Source organism: Pristiophorus japonicus, chromosome 3 (genome assembly GCF_044704955.1).
Source record: "Pristiophorus japonicus isolate sPriJap1 chromosome 3, sPriJap1.hap1, whole genome shotgun sequence".
Lineage (NCBI taxonomy): Eukaryota > Metazoa > Chordata > Chondrichthyes > Pristiophoridae > Pristiophorus > Pristiophorus japonicus.
Genome location: NC_091979.1, coordinates 317,297,840 through 317,319,420, shown reverse-complemented (window position 1 = coordinate 317,319,420; position 21,581 = coordinate 317,297,840). Strand labels below are relative to the sequence as shown.

At 47.7% G+C, this 21,581-nt stretch overlaps 1 protein-coding gene across 1 annotated transcript; it reads right to left on the bottom strand.

The window, feature by feature from the left end:
- Window positions 1-8,381: 8,381 nt before the first annotated feature.
- On the bottom strand, window positions 8,382-15,745 carry LOC139259585 (interferon-induced protein with tetratricopeptide repeats 5-like). The gene is made up of 3 exons (XM_070875075.1): window positions 15,711-15,745; window positions 12,781-12,949; window positions 8,382-10,413 (listed from the first exon to the last, which is right to left on the bottom strand). Exons 2-3 carry the CDS (start codon window positions 12,783-12,785, stop codon window positions 8,961-8,963), a joined length of 1,458 nt encoding a protein of 485 aa, XP_070731176.1. The 5' UTR covers window positions 12,786-12,949; window positions 15,711-15,745; the 3' UTR covers window positions 8,382-8,960.
- Window positions 15,746-21,581: the final 5,836 nt, after the last annotated feature.

Genomic DNA, 21,581 nt, shown 5'->3' with positions numbered 1-21,581 from the left:
CTGATTACTTGCTGTACCTTCATATTAACTTTTTATGTTTCGTGCACAAGGACGCCCAGGTCCCTCTGTACTGCAGCACTTTGTAATTTCTCTTCATTTAAATAATATTTTGCTTTTTTATTTTGCCTGCTGAAGTGAATAACCTCCCACTTTTCCACATTATACTCAATCTGCCAAATGTTTGCTCACTCATTTGGCCTGTCTGTATGGCTGCGAGCACCATCGGGAGCAGGCCGGGGAGCGGAAGGAGCAGTGTGGCGGCCTAGCCCAGCAGGCTCAGCGGCCTCCGGCCTGCGAGCACCATCGGAGCAGGCCGGGGAGTGAAAGGAGCAGGAGAGCAACGGCAGTGAAAAGGGACATCACCAAGATCCAGGTCGATGATTGGAGCGTGGGCAGATACAGCAGGAACGGCGAGATCAGGGCGAAGGAGAGGCGAGAGATTGTAGAGGGACGTGATCGGGAGAGACATGAGTTTTGGGCCCAGAAGAGGCGAGGGCCCAGGGGCAGCACGGGCCAGCTCACACTGCGATATGTGGGCGCACTAGATCTGTGCAGCAGAGCTGGTCTCCAGTCGTCTTGGTTACTCCTTGCCACTGGAGCAAGGCCTAGCTCTGTCAAGCCCGTGTGGTGGCTGGTGTGCAGCGGTCACCACACATTAAAAAAATCCACACACAGGCATCTTCCACCCTTCAAAATTTAGTTCGGGACCTGGAATTTTAGGTCCTTCATTGAAACACCGGTGAATTTTTTGACATGGAAGCAAGTCATCCTCGATTCGAGGGACTTCCTATGGTGATGACTATATCTCTGCAGAATTTTTGTGTTCTCCTCACAACTTGCTTTCCCACTCATCTTTGTATCATCAACAAACTTGACTACATTGCACTCGTTCCCTTCATCCAAGTCATTAATATAGATTGTAAATAGTTGCGGCCCCAGCACCAATACATGTGGCACCCCAGTAATTACCATTTGCCAACCGGAAAATGACTTATTTATCCCAACCCTCTGTTTTCTGTTATTTAGCCAATCTGTTATCCATGCTAATATATTACCCCAACCCCATGAGCTCTAATCTTGTGCAATCACCTTTTTTGTGGCACCTTATGGAATGTCTTTTGGAAATCCAAAGATACCACATCCACTGGTTCCCCCTTATCCATCCTGCTCATTACATCCTCAAAGAACTCCAGCAAATTTGTCAAACATGATTTCCCTTTCATAAAACCATGCTGACTCTGCTTGATTGAATCATGCTTTTCCAAATGTCCTGCTAATGCTTCCTTAATAATGGACTCCAGCATTTTCCCAATGACAGATGTTAGGCTAACTAATCTATAGTTTCCTGCTGTCTGTCTCCCTCCTTTTTAAAATAGGGGCGTTACATTTGCAGTTTTCCAATCTGCTGGGACCTACATAAGAACATAAGAAAAGGAGCAGGAGTTGGCCATTTGACCCCTCGAGCCTGCTCCGCCATTTAATAAGAACATGGCTAATCTGATCATGGACTCAGCTCCACTTCTCTGCCCGTTCCCCATAATCCTTTATTCCCTTATTACTCAAAAATCAGTCTATCTCCGCCTTAAATATATTCAACAACCCAGCCACCACAGCTCTCTGGGGCAGAGAATTCCACAGATTTACAATCTTCTGAAAGAAGAAATTCCTCCTCATCTCAGTTTTAAAAGGGCAGCCCCTTATTCTGAGTGTAAGCCCCCTCGTTTTAGTTTCCCCTATGAGTGGTGTTAGTGTTAGTGTTTATCAGAAGAATCACTCAACACTCAGAGTCGGTTCCAATGCCAGTGCGGCCTTTATTGACACCAGCGTGCTCTGCTGTCCGTCGGTGTTGTCCAGGGTACATGCATGTCGCAGGGCTATCCATATTACGAGTAGCGCCGTTCGTATTCCCATTCTGGTAAGTATTATCTGTAATTTTAAACAGACGGCCTGGTCATCACCAGGAGTTAAGTTTTTTTTGATCGACGAATGTCCCTGTCACCCTGCGAAATCAGAAGCACAAGGTTACAATCGAACCATTTCGAGCTGAATCTGTGGGGCGTACGCCCGTGTCTTTACCCACTTAAATATTACCCAAACTCCTATTATCACCAAGGCCAAAGCTATTCCTCCGAACACCCCTTCCAAAAGGGTGTCCAACCACTCCTGGTATTTTACAGCATACCATTCCGTCTCGTCTAGGCGTATCACCCTTGGTTCAGCCATTATCCTTCTGAGTTATACCTTTTTAATTGCGACCAGTGCTTCCACCGGCCTTTTCCTCTCATGTCGACACATGCACACGTGTCGCTAGTCAAAATGATGTCATACGGTCCGGTCCACCTTGGGGCAAACCCCGTCCTGTCGGGGGTGACTTGTACCAACACTTTGTCGCCTACCTGTGGGAGGGGTGCGTCGGCCTTTCCTTTGTTTTGGATCTCCAAGTCCCGTATGGTCTGTTGCTCCAGCACCTCTTTCCTTAGTTCCTTTAGCTGTGAATCTAATTGTTTTACATATTGTTTAATCCGATCTCGTAAAGGCCCCATGTCCTCTCCCCCCGTTATGATGCCTTCGGGGAGTCTCATGGCCCTCCCCGTCATCAATTCAAAGGGGGTCAGGCCTGTGGTCCGGTTAGGGGTAGCCCTAAGTCTCATTAATATGCAGGGTAAAACATCCACCCATCCCTTCCCGGTCTCAGTTATGGCTTTGGCAATTGCTGTCTTGAGGGTACGGTTCATTCGCTCGACCATTCCCGAGCTCTGGGGGTGGTACGGGATGTGGAACCCTTGTCGGATTCCAAGCAGACCACATGCCCGCTTCATGACCTGTCCCGTAAAGTGTATCCCCTGGTCTGAGTCAATTTGAAGGGGCACTCCCCACCGTGGGATCATGTCGAATGCGAGAATCTGCGCTACCGTGGATGCTCCGCAATCCCGGGTGGGAAAAACCTCAACCCACCTGGTAAACTGACCGATAATGACCAGGCAGTATTTCTTTCCCCGACTGGTGGGTAGGGGCCCTGTGAAATCAATCTGTAGATTCTCCCACGGGCCCCTGGGATGTGTCTGATGTGCCATTTTAACCTTTATGGGTCTGCCTGGATTATGCTGTGCACATACTATGCAGCGCTGGCAATGTTTGGCTACGTCTCGCCCTACCCCGGCCCACCACCAGTCTTTGAGCAGACGGCTCAGCATTCCGTCTCGCCCAGTGTGGTCTGGCTCGTGGTGTAGCCGGAGTAGTTCGGTCTGGATTGAGGACGGGGCGACTACTTGTAATCCCTTTCTCCATACCCCGTCCTCCCCAATGCTAGCCCCCTTGCTCTCCCATCGCGACCGTTCCTCCGAGCTACTTTCTTCCTGTACCTTACGGATATTCAGCTCTCCTGGTCCTATCACGGCCACTTTAATTATCTGGGGCTCATCTTCTTCCGCTGCGCTCCTAGCTGCTTGATCTGCCAACATGTTTCCCCGTTGTTCCCTGGTCTCTACCCTTTGATGCGCCTTGATCTTTATTACTGCTGCCGTCGCAGGTCTTTTAACGGCTTTTACCGATTCCCGAACTATATTCTCGTGTTTAATGTGTCCCCCCTGAAGTTATGTATCCACGTCTGCTCCAGGCTATCACGTATTCGTGTACTACCCCGAATGCGTACCGGCTGTCAGTATAAACATTTACACGCTTCCCCTTTGCCCATTTGAGGGCTTCGGTCAACGCTACCAGCTCCGCCACTTGGACGGACACTGTCCCTTCCAGTGCCCCTCACAGGAGGGTGGCACCATCCTGGTCTACCACGCCCCACCCGGTGCGGAATTGCCCGTCAATAGATCGTCGGGACCCATCAATGTAAAGGGTTAAATTGGGGTCGCTCAGAGGTTCATCGGCTATTCCCCCTTCCGTTCCTTGGTCTATCTCAGTTTTGCAGCTATGGGGTTCACCTTCGGTCACTATTCCCTCCGCGGGATTAAAACCTATATCCCTGATTACTTGTATGGACTGGTCTTTGGGTAATAGTACTGCCTCCCAGGTAGCTCGTCGCGTATCTGACACTGTTTTTAACCTCCCGGTGTTTAGCAATTCCACTATGTCGGTGGCCGCGCAGACCTCCGCTGTACTGGGTCAGCTGCTGTATAATGTCCAGCAGCTGCTGATTTCCGAGGGTACTAACGTCCGGGGCTCTTTCATTGGGGTTTTGTCCCGTTTTAGGTCCCCGTTGCGGTCCCTTCCCTTCCTTGCCACCTCCCTTTGCCCAACAGTCCTTTGACTCGTGACCTAATCGGTCACAGTTCCTACACTTGTTGCGTCCGTCGCGTTTTGGGGCTCTACACTCGGCGCGGCGATGTCCCGTTTTGTTGCAGTTGGAGCATGTCTCAGCCGCCTTTTTGTCGGTGGCCGCGCAGACCTCCGCTGTACTGGCGGCTATCTTGGACCTTTGTTGATTGTCTACCGAGGTCGCCCAACTTTCCAGATCATCAAAATGATTATGTACCACTAAGCCTGTTTTTAGGATGGCTTGGTGTGCAGAGCTGAGTCCGTCCTTATACAACTGTATGAAGGCCGGGTTCTGCCAGTCTGCGTCCGGTACTCCGCGATGTGTCAAGAACGCCTCAAATTCCCTAACCCCGTACTCTGGTGCCCGTTCGTCCTTCTTCTGCACTACTCCCACTAGAGAGTTCCAGTTTACGGGAACCTGGCCTAGAACGAGTGTCACATTCGTCTCCTGCTGTTACCTAGTAGCAGACAGGTCGGTACACCAGGTATCGCTTCGGTAATCATTAGGTAGTCTGTCCCAGTAGTTTTCTGGCATTTTAATCCTAACTATACCAGCGATATCTTGATTGTGGAGCTGGTGGCAACTTGTCATTTCCTTGAGCTTCTGCCAGAAGGTTGCATTGTTATGGCGGGGTATGAGGGGTGGCAGTTTGTCTAACAACTGCATCGTGTCCCCGGGGGACAGCGATGTGTATGTTATTCGTGTTTGTGCGGGTATGGTGGGACTGCCATTGCGTCTTGCTCCTGCTGGGATCTCGGGTATGCGATCCACCTTTAGCGGCGCGATCGGGGCCGGGTTTATTGTGGCATATGGGGGTGGCAAGACGTCCCCTTTAACCGAGTCGCAACTATCCGTTTCATTCCCAATCTTCCTCACTAGGTGGTGCACTTGGGCTATTTATGGTCAGGACCGGCAAAACTGTCTGTCCGTTTGCAACAGTTACTTGCTTTCTTTTTGTTTGCACATACTGGTTAACTTTCTCTGTTAACTTTACATGGGCTCGCAGTATCAAAACTACTGCCCTTCCCTCTTTGTCTTTCTTTTCCTTCTCCCACCATTCCCTTTGCTTCGCTGGCAGGTCCTGAGGATCCCATCTTGCTCTAATCATTTTTTTCGATGAGCTTCTTTTGTTTTTCCGCCAGGTGGCGGGTAAGGGACCTTCTGGTCCCCACTCGAGGTTACTTGTTTTCATGGCCATCCCTGGGTAGGACTAGTACCGTTAGGAATCTACTCTCAGAGGTCCGCTTTCTTCCGAGCGCAACTTGTAGTAGACCGTCTCCTGGCTACTGTCAGGTCACAAGTTTTGCTGTTACACAAACTTATACAATTCTTAAAACGAGTTTAAGCAATTCCCGCAGTACTCTACGTATCCTTAACAACTACCTACCACCGCTCAGCCTGTTGGTCCAACCCTGTTCACAGGTTTGGATTCCGTTAGCCGCTGTACACCGCTTCGTTCTACCCCAGGGTATATTTCAAATTACACTGTTGGGTCCGGAAGATGCCTTTCAGTATCACGATCCCACGGTCCAAGTGTGTTCCCGGCACCTACTTAATTCCTGGCCGTCACGTGGGACTAAAGTCCTCTTAATTCAGACTCAGGCTAGGTGTTTGAGATATTGGACCGTCTCCTCGTGTCGATCAATCAGCATCCACCTTCCGCACCCTTTATTTTGTTTAAGATATACTCACCCGGTTTCTCCAAGAGCGTTCAGCGACCCCGAAATCCTGCTCATGATGCCACTGTTCGTGTTAGTGTTTATCAGAAGAATCACTCAACACTCAGAGTCGGTTCCAATGCCAGTGCGGTCTTTATTGACACCAACGGGGAGAGAAGCCTGGATCCAGTCCTGTGACTTCCTCCCCGCTGGCATCAATAAAGGCCGCACTGGCATTGGAACCGACTCTGAGTGTTGAGTGATTCTTCGGATAAACACTAACACTAACAAGTGGAAATATCCTCTCTGCATCCAACTTGTCGAACTCTCTCATTATCATATGTTTCGATAAGATCACCTCTCATTCTTCTGAACTCCAATAAGTATAGTCCCAACCTACTCAACCTATCTTCATAAGTCAACCCCTTCATCTCCGGAATCAACCTCGTGAAACTTCTCTCAACAGCCTCCAATGCATGTATTCAATTCCTTAAATACGGAGACCAAAACTGCACGCAATACCCTTTACAGTTGTAGCAGGACTTCTCTGCTTTTATAATTTATCCCCCTTGCAATAAAGGCCAACATTCCATTTGCCTTCCTGATTATTTGCTGTACCTGCATACTAACTTTTTGTGTTTCATGCACAAGTATCCCCAGGTCCCTCTGCACTGAAGCACTTTGCAATTTTTCTACATTTAAATTATAATTTGCTTTTATATTTTGTCTGCCAAAGTGGATAACCTCACATTTTCTGACATTATATTCCATCTGCCAAATGTTTGCCCACTCACTTAACCTGTCTATATACCTTTGCAGATTTTTTGTGTCCTCTCAATTTGCTTTCCCGCCCATCTTTCAGCAAACTTGGCTACATTACATTCGGTCCCTTCATCCAAGTCATTAATATAGATAGGTCCCAGCACCGATCCCTGCGGCACCCCACTCGTTGTTGTATGCCTCTCCAGAATGCAGGAAATTTTGGTACATTACAACCAATGCATCCACTATCTCTGCAGCCACTTCTTTTAAGACCCGAGGATGCAAGCCATCAGGTCCAGGGGACTTGTCCACCTTTAGTCCCATTATTTTACCGAGTACTCTTTCTTTAGTGACCGTGATTGTATTAAGTTCCTCCCCGCCATAGCCCCTTGATTTTGAGAGTCAGGCATTTTGGGCCTAAATAAAACATAGCCAAGGTTGTACCTTGCTTAGTTAAACAGTACTCAGTTTGAACCTTTATTGCATACATAACAACAACACAAACTAAGTCTTTGCCACAGATTAATTTTATTGGTTATTTTAATGTTCAATCTCTGATATTACAATTACAATTGAAATCTCGGGAAAATCAGTGTCTGCAGCCATTGTGTTTTGATATTTTATTCCCATTTTAACCTATTTCTAGATCCTTTCGCTTTCCTCCCTCGACTGAGTTTCTTCACAGAGATGGTGACAGTCTCTGGAAAAGGGACTTTCCCGGGTATTGTCCAAGCTGCTCTGTGTTGGCCACTGAGGGACACAGAAGGTTTGATGAAGAGCTGGTGCAGCTGACCAGTTACAGGGCAGGGAGACTCCCAGTGACAGAGGCTGAGATCTGAATGAACGCTCTGGATGGGAGTCCAATCGTCTGTCAGCAAAGCTTCAGAGCAACAGAATCAAGCTGATGATTTATTTGAAGGGCCTGCAGTGGTCGTTGGTCCTCTCTCAACTGGTACACATGGAAAGCCTTTCACCCGAAGGTGGACTTTATTGTGAAGAGGCAGCAAGTGAAAGATAGGTCGACAGAGTGGTTTTATTGCACCCTCTATGGGCTGGATTGGAGATTTTTTTACACCATCATTACCATAAAAAGAGTATAAGTCACATGCTCACAGTGCACTGAAGCTTATGCACCTCCAGCTATAATGCTTTACCTGCATTGCTGTTAAAACACCTAAACAGATGATGATCATAATAAATCACATTTTTCGTATATATTTGGACATCAGTGTCCCTCTATCTACCTAGTTTTCTAAATTATTTAGAACTTCATTGGGGGCGATTTTAAACCTGCCCACTTGGCAGAGATTGGACTCAGCCACTCGTCAAAAGTGGCAGGGTCATCATTGACAATAACGGACTGGGGTGTGGTGACATCACACACGGACCGGGGTCTGGTGACATCACACACACAGGGTCTGGTGACACCACATACGGACCGGGGTGTGGTGACATCACACACGGGGTGTGGTGACATCATCGGGCCCTGACTGCGCCGTTAACTCTGGCCTGGGCGGGGGAAGCCGGTGCAGCTTTTCCAACAGGCCGAAGCAGCTCTGAGGAGAATCAGGATGTCAAGGTGTAAGTGTTTGACTTTCCTTTGTGCAGGAATGCCCCGCCAGGCCCCAAAATGAAAGTTTGGGGCTCCCCTGCCCCGGACTCCCCACATCCCCCATTCCATCCCCGAGACCCTCCCAGAACCACCTTCACCGCACCTGCCTGCACGCCCTGTGGCCGGGAAGTGGAATGGCCGCACGATAATGAAGTTCGGGATTTAAAATACCCCGGGCCCGATATCTGCAGCAACAGGTGAGTTTCCCATTCCCCTCGCCGCTCACCCACCCAAAACCCATCTGGAGTTAAAATCGGGCCCATGTAATGTGTATTATTGTCTAAAAAACTGTTCCTATAATTCATAAAATACAACTATTGTGGCTCTGTCCCATTGGCTCAATTAACTCTAATTTCCCCAAAACCCACGTTATTTTGTATCGTTTCACACATAGCAAAAGGTCGAAGGATACAGGAACAAATCCTATTGGTTAGTTCACCAGTGGTGTCAATATTCTTGAATGAAGCACAGGAATTTTGAATAACTACAGAAAGATCATTGTTTGAAAATTATACACACGAGTAAAATAATTCAAAAGAAAGTACCAGCAGAATATAATAAGTGAAGCGAGTACCCTACCAAACCTGCTCATAAATCAGAGAGTATTAATGCATCTTTCAAAAATATGTTTAGTTTTAGCTGGGAACAAGAGAGTTGTCTAGATAGAAAGGCGTAATTCAGCGAGAGCACTTAGATATTCTTCATTGTGACAATCAAACTCCAGGGCCTTTTCAAAGCATTCAATAGCTTTACAATTCTTCCCATCCAGCTGGTGCAGTAACCCAAGAACACCAAGGGCTTTGCTGTCTCTTGAATTTATGCAAAGTTGTGTTTCTGCTATCTTCTCCAAGTTTTCGTGACACCTTCTCCGTTCTATTGAGTCATATTTGACTTTCACTCCTTCCAGAAAATGGGTGACGGCATTTGATTCAGATCTTTTCTGGTGCAGTTCAAATAATCCGACCGCTAAACATATTTGCTGCTTATTTTCTTGGCGAATATTTTCTAATTTCAGTAGATTGCTGTAGATCGCATCTGCTTTGAAAAATTCTTCATTTAATGAACAGATTCCTGCAAAATCCAGCTGTGGCTTAATAGATGTTAAAGGGCGGGGCTCAAATGCCTTTTCAAAATGGTACTTGCATTTATTGATTAAGTCAGCTTTCTGTTGAAAAGCAGGATTGCGAGGGTCTTTACTGCCTGGATTGTTGATCAGTCGATATAGTTTTTTTCTGTAACACAGACCTATTTGGTGGTGTAAGAAGGTAGAGTTTGGGCTAATTTCTAAAGCTTTCTTCAACAGCTCCACAGCTTTTTCCACATCTCCATTAATTCTGTAAAATTTTGCTGCATAACGAGTTACATATGGAAGATCAGGGGACTTCTGCAATGCTTGTTCAACTAATTTCAGTGCTTCCTCCTTTTGATTGAACTCTTGTAGTTTTAGAGCCAACATCACCATGGCTACAGAGTCATCTGGATCAAGTTCCAGCACACGTCGCAACTGCTTCACTGATTGGCTGCGGTCACCACTCTCTGGGGTACCAGAAAACCCTTCCAGACGGAACAGAACAGTCGCATAGCCAACGTTCCATTCAGTGTCATCAGGATCTTCCTCCAGAGCCTTCTCAAAACATTCCTTTGCCTCTTCATAGTATTGAGCAGCAGAACTCAACAGTGACCAACCCTTCTCCCCGTATACTTCAGGTATCAGTGCTGTATACCGAGAGCCATCAGTAAATTGTTTACAGATCATCTCCAGCTTGTCGAGGTGGGACTGGGCCTCTGTCAGTTGGCCCATGTGATAATATACCCAGGCATAGTTTCCATAGGTGATGATGCTTCTTCTTTCAAATTCATGTTCATGGTTCTCCCCCAGAATCTTTTCAGCTTCCTTTAAGTTTTGAATTGCCTCTTCACAGTTGCCTTGCAGACAGTTTACAAAAGCGAGGTGGTTGTAAGACCTGGCCTGATATTCCACACCAGCCTGTATTGAATCTTGCAATCTATACTTCATGTTGTCCAAGTCAATGTTTTCTTTCTGTGGGCCCCATGTGAAGTGACATTGAAGCTGATCGAGCTTCACTTTCAACAAATCTTTCTGTGTGTTGCTGCAAGAGAACAAAATTCATCAAAACCCATCTCAGACTGGCTGTGTCACCCCCTCCCCTCTCTCCGGTTTCTTTAACTAAAGCCTTCTCCCGACTCCTGGACCCACTGACCATGAAATCTCTGGTCACACAAAGGTGACCTCTGCTAAAACCATTGCAAAAGGCAACGGTATGACTGCAAATCTCAGCTGTACTTACACTGGTCTCCTTCATGCTGGCTGATGTACCAGCTCCTGGACATTTAGTCTTCTCACCCAATGTGCAGCATCACCTCAAACACTTCCACTCCCAATGATATGAACAGGAACATTGATTGAAGTTCTGAGGCTGCCTGTTGGTTCACCCATTACATCTCCTTCTCATTCATGTATTCCATTCTGAAATGGGAGCTCCTCACTAAAAAGATCAGAGCTAATTCTAAAATGCTCTCCGTCTCACATTGGCAGTCCAGGTAACTCTCCACTGAACAGGAACCCTCATGGACCCTGCTGTCTGTGAGCCAGATCATTCCAACTCCAATATTCAATTGAAGTTCTTTAAAATTCTGAAAGGTTTTGATAAGAGTGCTTACAGAGAGAATATTTCCTCTTTTGTGAAAGAGCAAAACTAGAGGCCATCAGTATAAGATAGACACCAAGAAATCAAATAGGGAATTCAAAAGAAGCTTCTTTACCCAGAGAGCGGTGAGAATGTGGAACTCGCGACCATAGGGACTGGTTGAAGGAAATACTATAGATGCATTTAAGGGGAGACCCGGTAAGCAAATGAGGGAGAAGGGATTAGAGGGTTATGCAGATAGAATTAGCTGAGGAAAGACAAGAGGAAGCTCGAGTGGAGCATAAACCAGCATGGTTGGGCTGAATGGCCTGTTTCTGTGCTGTGTATCCTATGTAATCCTCTGTAATCCTACCCTTAAAGCAAAAAAGAAGGTCCAACACAAAGGATTCTGAAAGACCATGTTTCATGAACTGACTCTTATCCTGCTGAAAATCTTTCACCATACAGGTGAGATTTTAAGCCAAGGCAGTATCTGCCTGTTCAAGTGGTTCAGGTGGACCTTAAAGATTCAATGGCACTATTTGAAGAAAAGCAAGGAGATGTATTTTCCAATATTCTTCCCTCAAGCAAAACCACCAATAACAGATCCTCCGCGAATTCTGCATTCCTCCAACTTGGGCTCGTGTCCATCCTCCACCTAACACACCAATGTTGGCCGTGGCTTCAGCTAAACTTTGCCACCTCACTATCCCACTTTAAGACTCTCCATAAAACCTATCTCTTTGAATAAGCTTTTTGTCAGCCTTCTAAATATCTCCACCTTTGCCTCGGTGTCCATTGTTGTCTGATTAATTTACTGTGAAGAGCCTTGGGATGTTTAAAGGCGCTATATAAATGCCAGTTGTTGTTGTGCAAACTGAGCTGTCACATTGCCCGACAAAACAACTGACTGCACTGCAAAATAATTCACTGAATGTGAAGCACTTTGGGACATTTCTGAGAGGTGTGATAAGGTGTTACATCAACACAAATTCTTTCTTCCTTGCTGTTAAACTCACGTCGATACACTTCATCCCCCAGCCATCCCAGCTTCTCCTTGCACTCTACTCCGCCGGCCTCTTGTTCCTGTTGGCTCTCGTCTCCCTCCCCCCACAATCCAAGCTGTCATTCTTACCCCTGCCCCAGTTCATGGTGGCTTTCCTCCCTTTGCTGCTCCGTTCAAACTGCTGCACCTGTCCTTTCCCCCAGTTCATGTCAGCACTCTTCTCCCCCGCCCCCATTCTCAATGTAAGTCAGCACTTTTCCTTCTCCTACACACTTTAAGCTGGCACTCTCCTCCTGCATTTCATGCTGTGTCCATTCCCCCATCCCAGTCCATGCTGTACTCTCCCTTTGCTTTATAGTTCAGGTTGCTTTAGTTTGGATATATGAAAGTGCTGGAAATCACTATTTTACATTAGTAGGTCCCTTCTAGATTCCCATGGAACACAAAGTGAAACTTTCTTTCTTCAAACTCTGGATATGACCTAAGGGCACTTACAGAATGCGCCTTTCCACCACAGTATAATATTCAAGATTAACTTTGTACTTTCTATGAATTCTGAACAGAAACCAATTTTAATTGTAATTTGAATTATTACTGAATATAATCCTATGAACAGGTCTGCCTTTTGCCTCATGTTTACTGACTATCACCAGTCTTGGTGCAGCAGTGTTCCCTTATCTGTGTGTCTCACTGTGAACCACTAATCCCAGCTCTCTGCATTTCAACTGCTTTGTAATGTAAGCTACTTTATTTCTGAAAACTAGTTCCTTGTTCAATAGTCTACACGTAAATTTAAATAAAGGAGGAATTCCAATGACCGTTACCTCATAGTGCTGATCGATGGACAATGCGTTGAATTCCCTTTTCAGCTCCAACTGTACTTCCAATGGAGAGTTGATCGAGAAGTGTGTTGATGTTTTGTTTTCCAGCTCGTTTATCCTGTTCAGTCAGTTATTGCTTAAATCATTGTCCGAATGTGAATAGAAACTAAATCTATAAAACGTAACAGAGAACCAAATGGTTGAAAACAGGTGCGAAATGGAGCAGTGCTAATAAGACCCGCCTGTTTGAAAGTCTGGATTTAGCATACAATTTTAGTCCTAATTGGTGATTACCACAAGTTGAACGCCTGGAGGTACTAAACAGACACCTGGGACTAAAAATTCGATTGCGTAGCACCTGTTGTTTGGGCGCTATAGGTGCCTTTTTGGGTCAAAACAGCATCCGCGCCGTGCTCGCACAATTCTGGTGCAGGCCGTGCTGGACACCATCTTTCTGAGGACGTTAGTGTCGGCGCTTGGAGCGTGTGCCAGATTATGTAGATTGGGAACATCGTGACCTCAGTCAGCGTGCAATGATAATTTGACACCAGAACTGTTATTTTCATCCTCAATGGTGCAGGAAACGCCCTGTGTTACCCTCGCACAGCTGAACAGGGTTCAGCAGCTGAAAGGACACCCGACCAGTGATATTTAAAGGGATCATCAACCACTCTCAGGTCAGTTGCTGATTAATTTCCACTGGCTCCGTGTAAGTTTGTGGAACCGTTTGTATTGTGTTCCTAACACAGATGAGGCTGCGCACAGGGAGGTTAAATTAACAATGACCTCAGTCTTTAATAAGATACTCCAGAGTGAGGAACAGGCCTTAGAGGCCGGCTTATATACAGTGCTCCCAAGGGATGCTGGGATCCCTTGGGACTTCAGGGGATGAGCTCCCTAGTGGCGGAACATGGGAGTACATGCTTTACAGATACACAACATCACTCCCCCCACCCCCAAAGTCAAAGTGAAAACTATTTACAAGGCAAGGCGGTCAGGAGTCTTTATTTCCGTGGTGGACCGCGTCAGTACAAATGTCTGTTCTGGTGTGTTGGCTGTGCCCTCGCTGGGCTGGCGTGTTGTTGGTCCTGCAGGGCTGCTGGGTGAGCCTGGCCTTGCTGGGTTGTTGGACGTGATGTGTTCAATTTCCTGGCCCGGCGTGGTGACGTTGATCCTTTGGGTGTGTGTTGTGGGCTCGATAAAGGTGGTGTCTGCTGTGAGTTGTACAGGGCAGTCTGTGAACCGCAGCCTCGTTTGGTCCAGGTGTTTTCTGCAAATTTGTCCACTGTTTAGTTTGACTACAAACACCCTATTCCCTTCTTTAACTATCACCCTGCCCGCAATCCACTTGGGACCATGTCCATAGATTAGCACATACACAGGGTCATTCAGATCAATTTCCCATGACACAGTGGCACGACCATTGTTTACATTTTGTTGCTGCCGCCTGCTGTCTACCTGATCATGCAGGTTGGGGTGAACCAGCGAGAGTCTGGTTTTAAGTGTCCTTTTCATGAGTCGCTCAGCCGGGGGCACAACTGTGAGCGAGTGGGGTCTCGCGCGGTAGCTGAGCAGTACTCGGGACACGTGGGTTTGGAGTGCGCTTTCTGTCATTTAAGGCTCTGTTTGATGGTTTGTACTGCCTCTCTGCCTGCCCATTGGAGGCTGGTTTAAACAGGGCCGAGGTGACATGTTTGATCCCATTGCGGGTCAGGAATTCTTTAAATTCGGCACTGGTGAAACATGGCCCGTTGTCACTGACCAGTATGTCAGGTAGGCCGTGGGTGACAAACATGGCCTTCAGGCTTTCAATGGTGGCGGTGGCGGTGCTTCCTGACATTATTTCACATTCAATCCATTTTGAAAAAGCATCCACCACCAGGAACATTTTACCGAGAAACGGGCCCGCATAGTCGACATGGATTCTCGTCCATCGTATGGAGGGCCAGGACCACAAACTTAGCGGTGCCTCTCTGGGCGCATTGCTCAACTGAGCACATACGCTGCATTGCCGTACACAGGACTCTAAGTCAGAGTCGCTACCAGGCCACCACACGTGGGATCTGGCTATCGCTTTCATCATTGCTACAGCCGGATGTGTGCTGTGGAGATCCGAGATGAACGTCTCCCTGCCCTTTTTGGGTAGCACTACGCGGTTACCCAACAACAGGCAATCTGCCTGAATGGACAGCTCATCCTTTCGCCGCTGGAACGGCTTGATTGGCTCTTGCATTTCAACGGGGATGTTGGCCCAGCTCCCATGCAGTACACAGTTTTTTTACTCGGGACAGCAGAAGATCTTTGCTGGTCCAAGTCCAAATCCAAATCTGGTGGGCCGTGACAGGTGATTTATCATTTTCAAATGCTTCCATGACCATCAACAAGTCTGCAGGCTGCACCATCATCAACAAGTTTGCAGGCTGCGCCATTTCCACCCCCGCGGTGGGCAATGGTAGCCCACGGAGAGCATCCGCACAGTTCTCAGTGCCTGGCCTGTGGCGGATGGTATAATTATACCTTGATAGCAAGAGTGCACACCTTTGTATGCGGGCTGAGGAATTAGTATTTATCCCCTTGTTTTCAGCAAACAGTGATGTGAGGGGCTTGTGATCGGTTTCCAGCTCAGATTTGAGGCCATACAGGTACTGATGCATTTTCTTTACCCCGAATACACACACTAATGCCTCTTTCTCAATCATGCTGTAGGCCCTCTTGACCTTAGACAAGCTCCTGGAAGGATAGGCGACAGGTTGCAACTTCCCCGCAACATTAGCTTGTTGTAATACACACCTAACTCCGTACAACGACGCGTCACATGCTAGCACAAGTCTTTTACACGGGTTATACATTACAAGCAGCTTGTTGGAGCATAAAATGTTTCTGGCTTTCTCAAAAGCATTTACTTGGTATTTTTCCCCATACCCAGTTCTCACCTTTGTGCAATAACACATGGGTGGGGACTCTAAATGGGTGCTTAACCCCGGTAGGAATTTACCAAAATAGTTGAGGAGTCCCATGAACGACCGCAGCTCCATGACGTTGTGTGGCCTGGGTGCATTCCTGATAGCCTCTGTCTTGGCGTCTGTGGGCCGAATGCCGTCCGCCGCGATATTTCTCCCCAAAAACTCCACTTCTGTTGCCATGAAGACGCATTTCGACCTCTTCAGCCGCAGTCCTACGCGATCCAGTCGCTGGAGGACCTCCTCCAGGCTTTGTAGGTGCTCGGCGGTGTCCCGACCCGTGACCAATATGTCGTCGTGAAAGACCATCGTGTGTGATACCCTCTTGAGTAGGCTCTCCATGTTTCTCTGCAGCCGACCGAATTCCAAACGTGCATCTGTTGTAGATGAACAGTCCCTTGTGCGTGTTGATGCAGGTGAGGCCCTTCGAAGACTCCTCCAGCTCTTGCGTCATGTAGACCGAAGTCAGGTCGAGCTTGGTGAATGTCTTGCCTCCTGCCAGCGTCGCAAATAGGTCGTCTGTCTTAGGTAGCAGATATTGGTCCTGTAACGAGAAACGATTAATAGTTACTTTATAATCGTCGCAAATCCTGACCGTGCCATCACTTTTGAGTACTGGAACAATCGGGCTGGCCCACTCGCTGAATTCCACTGGGGAGATGATGGCCTCGCGTTGCAGCCTGTCCAGCTCGATTTCCACTCTCTCCCTCATCATGTGAGGTACCGCTCGCACCTTGTGGTGAATGGGTCGTGCCTCTGGGACCAAGTGGCTCCGCACCTTCGCCCCGGAAAAGTTTCCAATGCCTGGCTCAAAAAGGGAAGGAAGTTTGTTAAGAACCTGAGTACATGAGGCCTCATCGACATGTGACAGCACTTGGATGTCATCCCAGTTCCAGCGGATTTTGCCCAGTCAGCTCCTTCCAAGCAGTGTGGGGCCATCGCCCGGGACAATCCAGAGTGGCAGTTCGTGCACCGTGCCCTCGTAGGTGACCTTGACCATGGCACTGCCCAGGACAGTGATGAGCTCTTGGGTGTACGTTCTCAGTTTCGTGTGGATGCGGCTCAGGGCTGGTCTGAATGCTTTGTTGCACCACAGTCTCTCAAACATCTTTTTACTCATGATGGATTGGCTAGCGCCAGTGTCCAGTTCCATGGCTACGGGCAAGCCATTCAATTTTACGTTTAGCATTATAGGTGGATATTTTGTCGAAAATGTGTGTACTTCAGCATCTGCCTCCTCTCTCTGAGGCTCGAAATTGCTTTGATCCATCATGGACCGATCTTCTTCTGCCATTTGGTGGCTAGCAGGTTCTGCAGAGCTTGCAGCTCATCTGTAAGCTCGTTGGAGGTGCCCCATTGTTCCACAGCTCTTGCAAACATACCCTTTGAAGCGGCATGAATAGGCTGAATGGAAGCCTCCACAATGCCAACAAGGTGTGAATTGCCTTGCATTCATCCTTTGTTGGGGACTCTGAGTCATCTGGGTCACCTGAGGCCTGCTGGCAGTTGCAGACTCATGGGTTCTGCCCTGTACATTTCTGATTGCAAACACAGTTCCAGTTAATTTATGAACATTGCTAGCACTTGTGTGCTGAGAGATTTGTTTGGTGTTATCACTGGTGGACATAAACGCCTGTGCTATCGCAATGGCCTTGCTGAGGGTCGGTGTCTCTACAATCAAAAGTTTTCATAGGATGGTCGAATGGCCAATGCCCAGTACAAAAAAGTCTCCGAGCATTTGCTCCAGATAGCCATCAAACTCACATTGTCCTGCACGTCGCCTTAGCTCGGCGACATAGCTCGCCATTTCCTGACCTTCAGATCGCTGGCACGTTTCGAACCGATACCTCGCCATCAGCACGCTCTCCCTTGGGTTAAGATGCTCCCGAATCAGTGTGCACAGCTCCTCATATGACTTTCAATGGAGCCAGAAGATTCTTCCTGAGGCTGTAGGTCGGTGCCCCGCAGACAGTGAGGAGGACCACTCTCCTTTTTGCAGCGCTTCCTTCTCCGTCCAGCTCGTTGGCTACAAAGTACTGGTCTAGCCGTTCGACATAGGCTTCCCAGTCCTCACCCTCTGAGAACTTCTCCAGGATACCCACAGTTTGCTGCATCTTTGCATTGGATTCGTATTCTCGTCGCCAGTTATTGTGTTCCTAATACAGATGAGGCTGCACACAGGGAGATTAAAGTAACAGTGACCTCAGTCTTTAATAAGACACTCCAGAGTGGGGAACAGGCCTTAGGGTCGGCTTATATACAGTGCTCCCAAGGGATGCTGGGATCCCTTGGGACTTCAGGGGATGTTTTTTACCGCAGCTGCGGCTCTTTGGCTTTTTCTGTTTTGATCCGAAAGTCGATCCTAATGGGAGCGGTGACAACACCCGAGAGGCAAAAAAGTGGCGGTAACAACAACTGAGGGGCGGAAGTTGGGGGGTCCGGGGTGTCACTGCCGCGATGATGTCATCATGGCATCGTGTCACTCGACTCTTCCCCTCACTTAAAGGGGAGAGCCTCCGTGCTTTTAAAACTTCAGCCCACTGGGCCACCAGGGAGAGTTTTGGCCGGGCTGGTGCCCTGACATTCAAGAGGGCATGCCAGGCTGCCTGATGGCGGCCCGGCTGAACCCGGGGCCTATTTGTCAGGCCAACATGGCAGTTGCCGGAAAAAAAACATGGCGTCAGCGGCAGTGCATCCTCCCCTTTAAGGGAAGCTGCACCATCGCTGCAGGAGGCCTCAGCCTCACTCGACCAGCCGGAAAAAGCTAGTTTTGGTACCACTGGGCGGGCCAAAGATTTTTGGAGGGAAATATCGCCGTCGGGAATGGTGGGGGGGGGGGGAATGGGGGATGGGGGTAGATCGGTGGTACACACGGTGATGACGTGCTGGCCGTGGGGATCGGCAGCAGCGGAGCGGTGAGGGGGGAATCCCGGGAGGGTAATTGGGCTAGCAGTGGTCATTCCATGAAAAGTCAGCAGCCACTCCACTCCACAGCGTGGCCTCCAATTTACGGTGGTTACATACCTTAATGAAATGAGCAGTTTTGGCCTCTTTGTGTCCTCCTCACAACTTGCTTTCCCACCTATCTTTGTATCGTCAGCAAATCTGACTACAGTACACTCGGTCCCTTCATCCAAGTCATTAACATAGATTGTAAATAGTTGAAGCCCCAGCACTGATCCCTGTAGCACCTCACTAGTTACTGTTTGCCAAACTGAAAATGATTGATTTTTCCCGACTTTCTGTTTTCTGTTAGTTAGCAAATCCTCTATCCATGTTAATATATTACCCCCAACACCGTGAGCTCTTATCTTCTGCAATAACCTTTTATGTGGCACCTTATCGAATGACATTTGGAAATCCAAATACTCTACATCTACTGATTCCCCTTCATCCACCCTGCTCATTTCAACCACAAAGAACAATAATAAATTTGTCAAACACGATTTCTCTTTTATAAAACCATGTGACTCTGCTTGATTGTATTATGATTTTCTAAATGTCCTGCTACTACTCCCTTAATAATGGATTGAAAAAAAAAGGATCGGCGAGTTGCCCCTGGACAGCGTGGTGGCCCCGACCTGTGAGGGAACATCAGGGGCAGGTCGGGGCCTTAAAAGGAGTGGTGAGTGACCCTTGGAGTGGCGAGTGGTGGCACGAGCTGGTGCAGGAGGATGACAGCAGCGAAGAGGGTCACTGGATTGGACATCATCAAGATCCAGGTTGGTGATTGGGGCGTAGGCAGGTACAGCAGGAGCAGTGAGGTCAGGGCGCAGGAGTGGCGGGTGATCGTGGAGCGATGTTTTTTTTTGAAAATAGGTGCAGGAGTAGGCCATTCGGCCCTTCTAGCCTGCACCGCCATTCAATGAGTTCATGGCTGAACATGCAACTTCAGTACCCCATTCCTGCTTTCTCATCATACCGCTTGATTCCCCTAGTAGTAAGGACTTCATCTAACTCCTTTTTGAATATATTTAGTGAATTGGCCTCAACAACTTTCTGTGGTAGAGAATTCCACAGGTTCACCACTCCCTGGGTGAAGAAATTCCTCCTCATCTCAGTCCTAAATGGCTTACCCCTTATCCTTAGACTGTGTCCCCTGGTTCTGGACTTCCCCAACATTTGGAACATTCTTCCTGCATCTAACCTGTCTAACCCCGTCAGAATTTTAAACGTTTCTATGAGGTCCCCTCTCACTCTTCTGAACTCCAGTGAATACAAGCCCAGTTGATCCAGTCTTTCTTGATAGGTCAGTCCCGCCATCCCGGGAATCAGCCTGCTGAACCTTCGCTGCACTCCCTCAATAGCAAGAATGTCCTTCCTCAGGTTAGGAGATCAAAACTGTACACAATACTCCAGGTGTGGCCTCACCAAGGCCCTGTACAACTGCAGCAACACCTCCCTGCCCCTGTACTCAAATCCCCTCGCTATGAAGGCCAACATGCCATTTGCTTTCTTAACCGCCTGCTGTACCTGCATGCCAACCTTCAATGACTGATGTACCATGACACCCAGGTCTCGTTGCACCTCCCCTTTTCCCAATCTGTCACCATTCAGATAATAGTCTGTCTCTCTGTTTTTACCACCAAAGTGGACAACCTCACATTTATCCACATTATACTTCATCTGCCATGCATTTGCCCACTCACCTAACCTATCCAAGTCGCTCTGCAGCCTCATAGCATCCTCCTCGCAGCTCACACTGCCACCCAACTTAGTGTCATCCGCAAATTTGGAGATACTACATTTAATCCCCTCGTCTAAATCATTAATGTACAGTGTAAACAGCTGGGGCCCCAGCACAGAACCTTGCGGTACCCCACTAGTCACTGCCTGCCATTCTGAAAATACCCATTTACTCCTACTCTTTGCTTCCTGTCTGACAACCAGTTCTCAATCCATGTCAGCACACTACCCCCAATCCCATGTGCTTTAACTTTGCACATTAATCTCTTGTGTGGGACCTTGTCGAAAGCTTTCTGAAAGTCCAAATACACCACATCAACTGGTTCTCCCTTGTCCACTCTACTGGAAACATCCTCAAAAAATTCCAGAAGATTTGTCAAGCATGATTTCCCTTTCACAAATCCATGCTGACTTGGACCTATCATATCACCTCTTTCCAAATGCACTGCTATGACATCCTTAATAATTGATTCCATCATTTTACCCACTACCGATGTCAAGCTGACCGGTCTATAATTCCCTGTTATCTCTCTCCCTCCTTTTTTAAAAAGTGGGGTTACATTGGCTACCCTCCACTCCATAGGAACTGATCCAGAGTCAATGGAATGTTAGAAAATGACTGTCAATGCATCCACTATTTCCAAGGCCACCTTCTTAAGTACTCTGGGATGCAGTCCATCAGGCCCTGGGGATTTATCGGCCTTCAATCCCATCAATTTCCCCAACACAATTTCTCGACTAATAAGGATTTCCCTCAGTTCCTCCTCCTTACTAGACCCTCCGACCCCTTTTATATTCGGAAGGTTGTTTGTGTCCTCCTCAGTGAATACCGAACCAAAGTACTTGTTCAATTGGTCCGCCATTTCTTTGTTCCCCGTTATGACTTCCCCTGATTCTGACTGCAGGGGACCTACGTTTGTCTTTACTAACCTTTTTCTCTTTACGTATCTGTAGAAACTTTTGCAATCCGTCTTAATATTCCCTGCAAGCTTCTTCTCGGACTCCATTTTCCCTGCCCTAATCAAACCCTTTGTCCTCCTCTGCTGAGTTCTAAATTTCTCCCAGTCCCCAGGTTCGCTCTATTTCTGGCCAATTTGTATGCCACTTCCTTGGCTTTAATACTATCCCTGATTTCCCTTGATAGCCATGGTTGAGCCA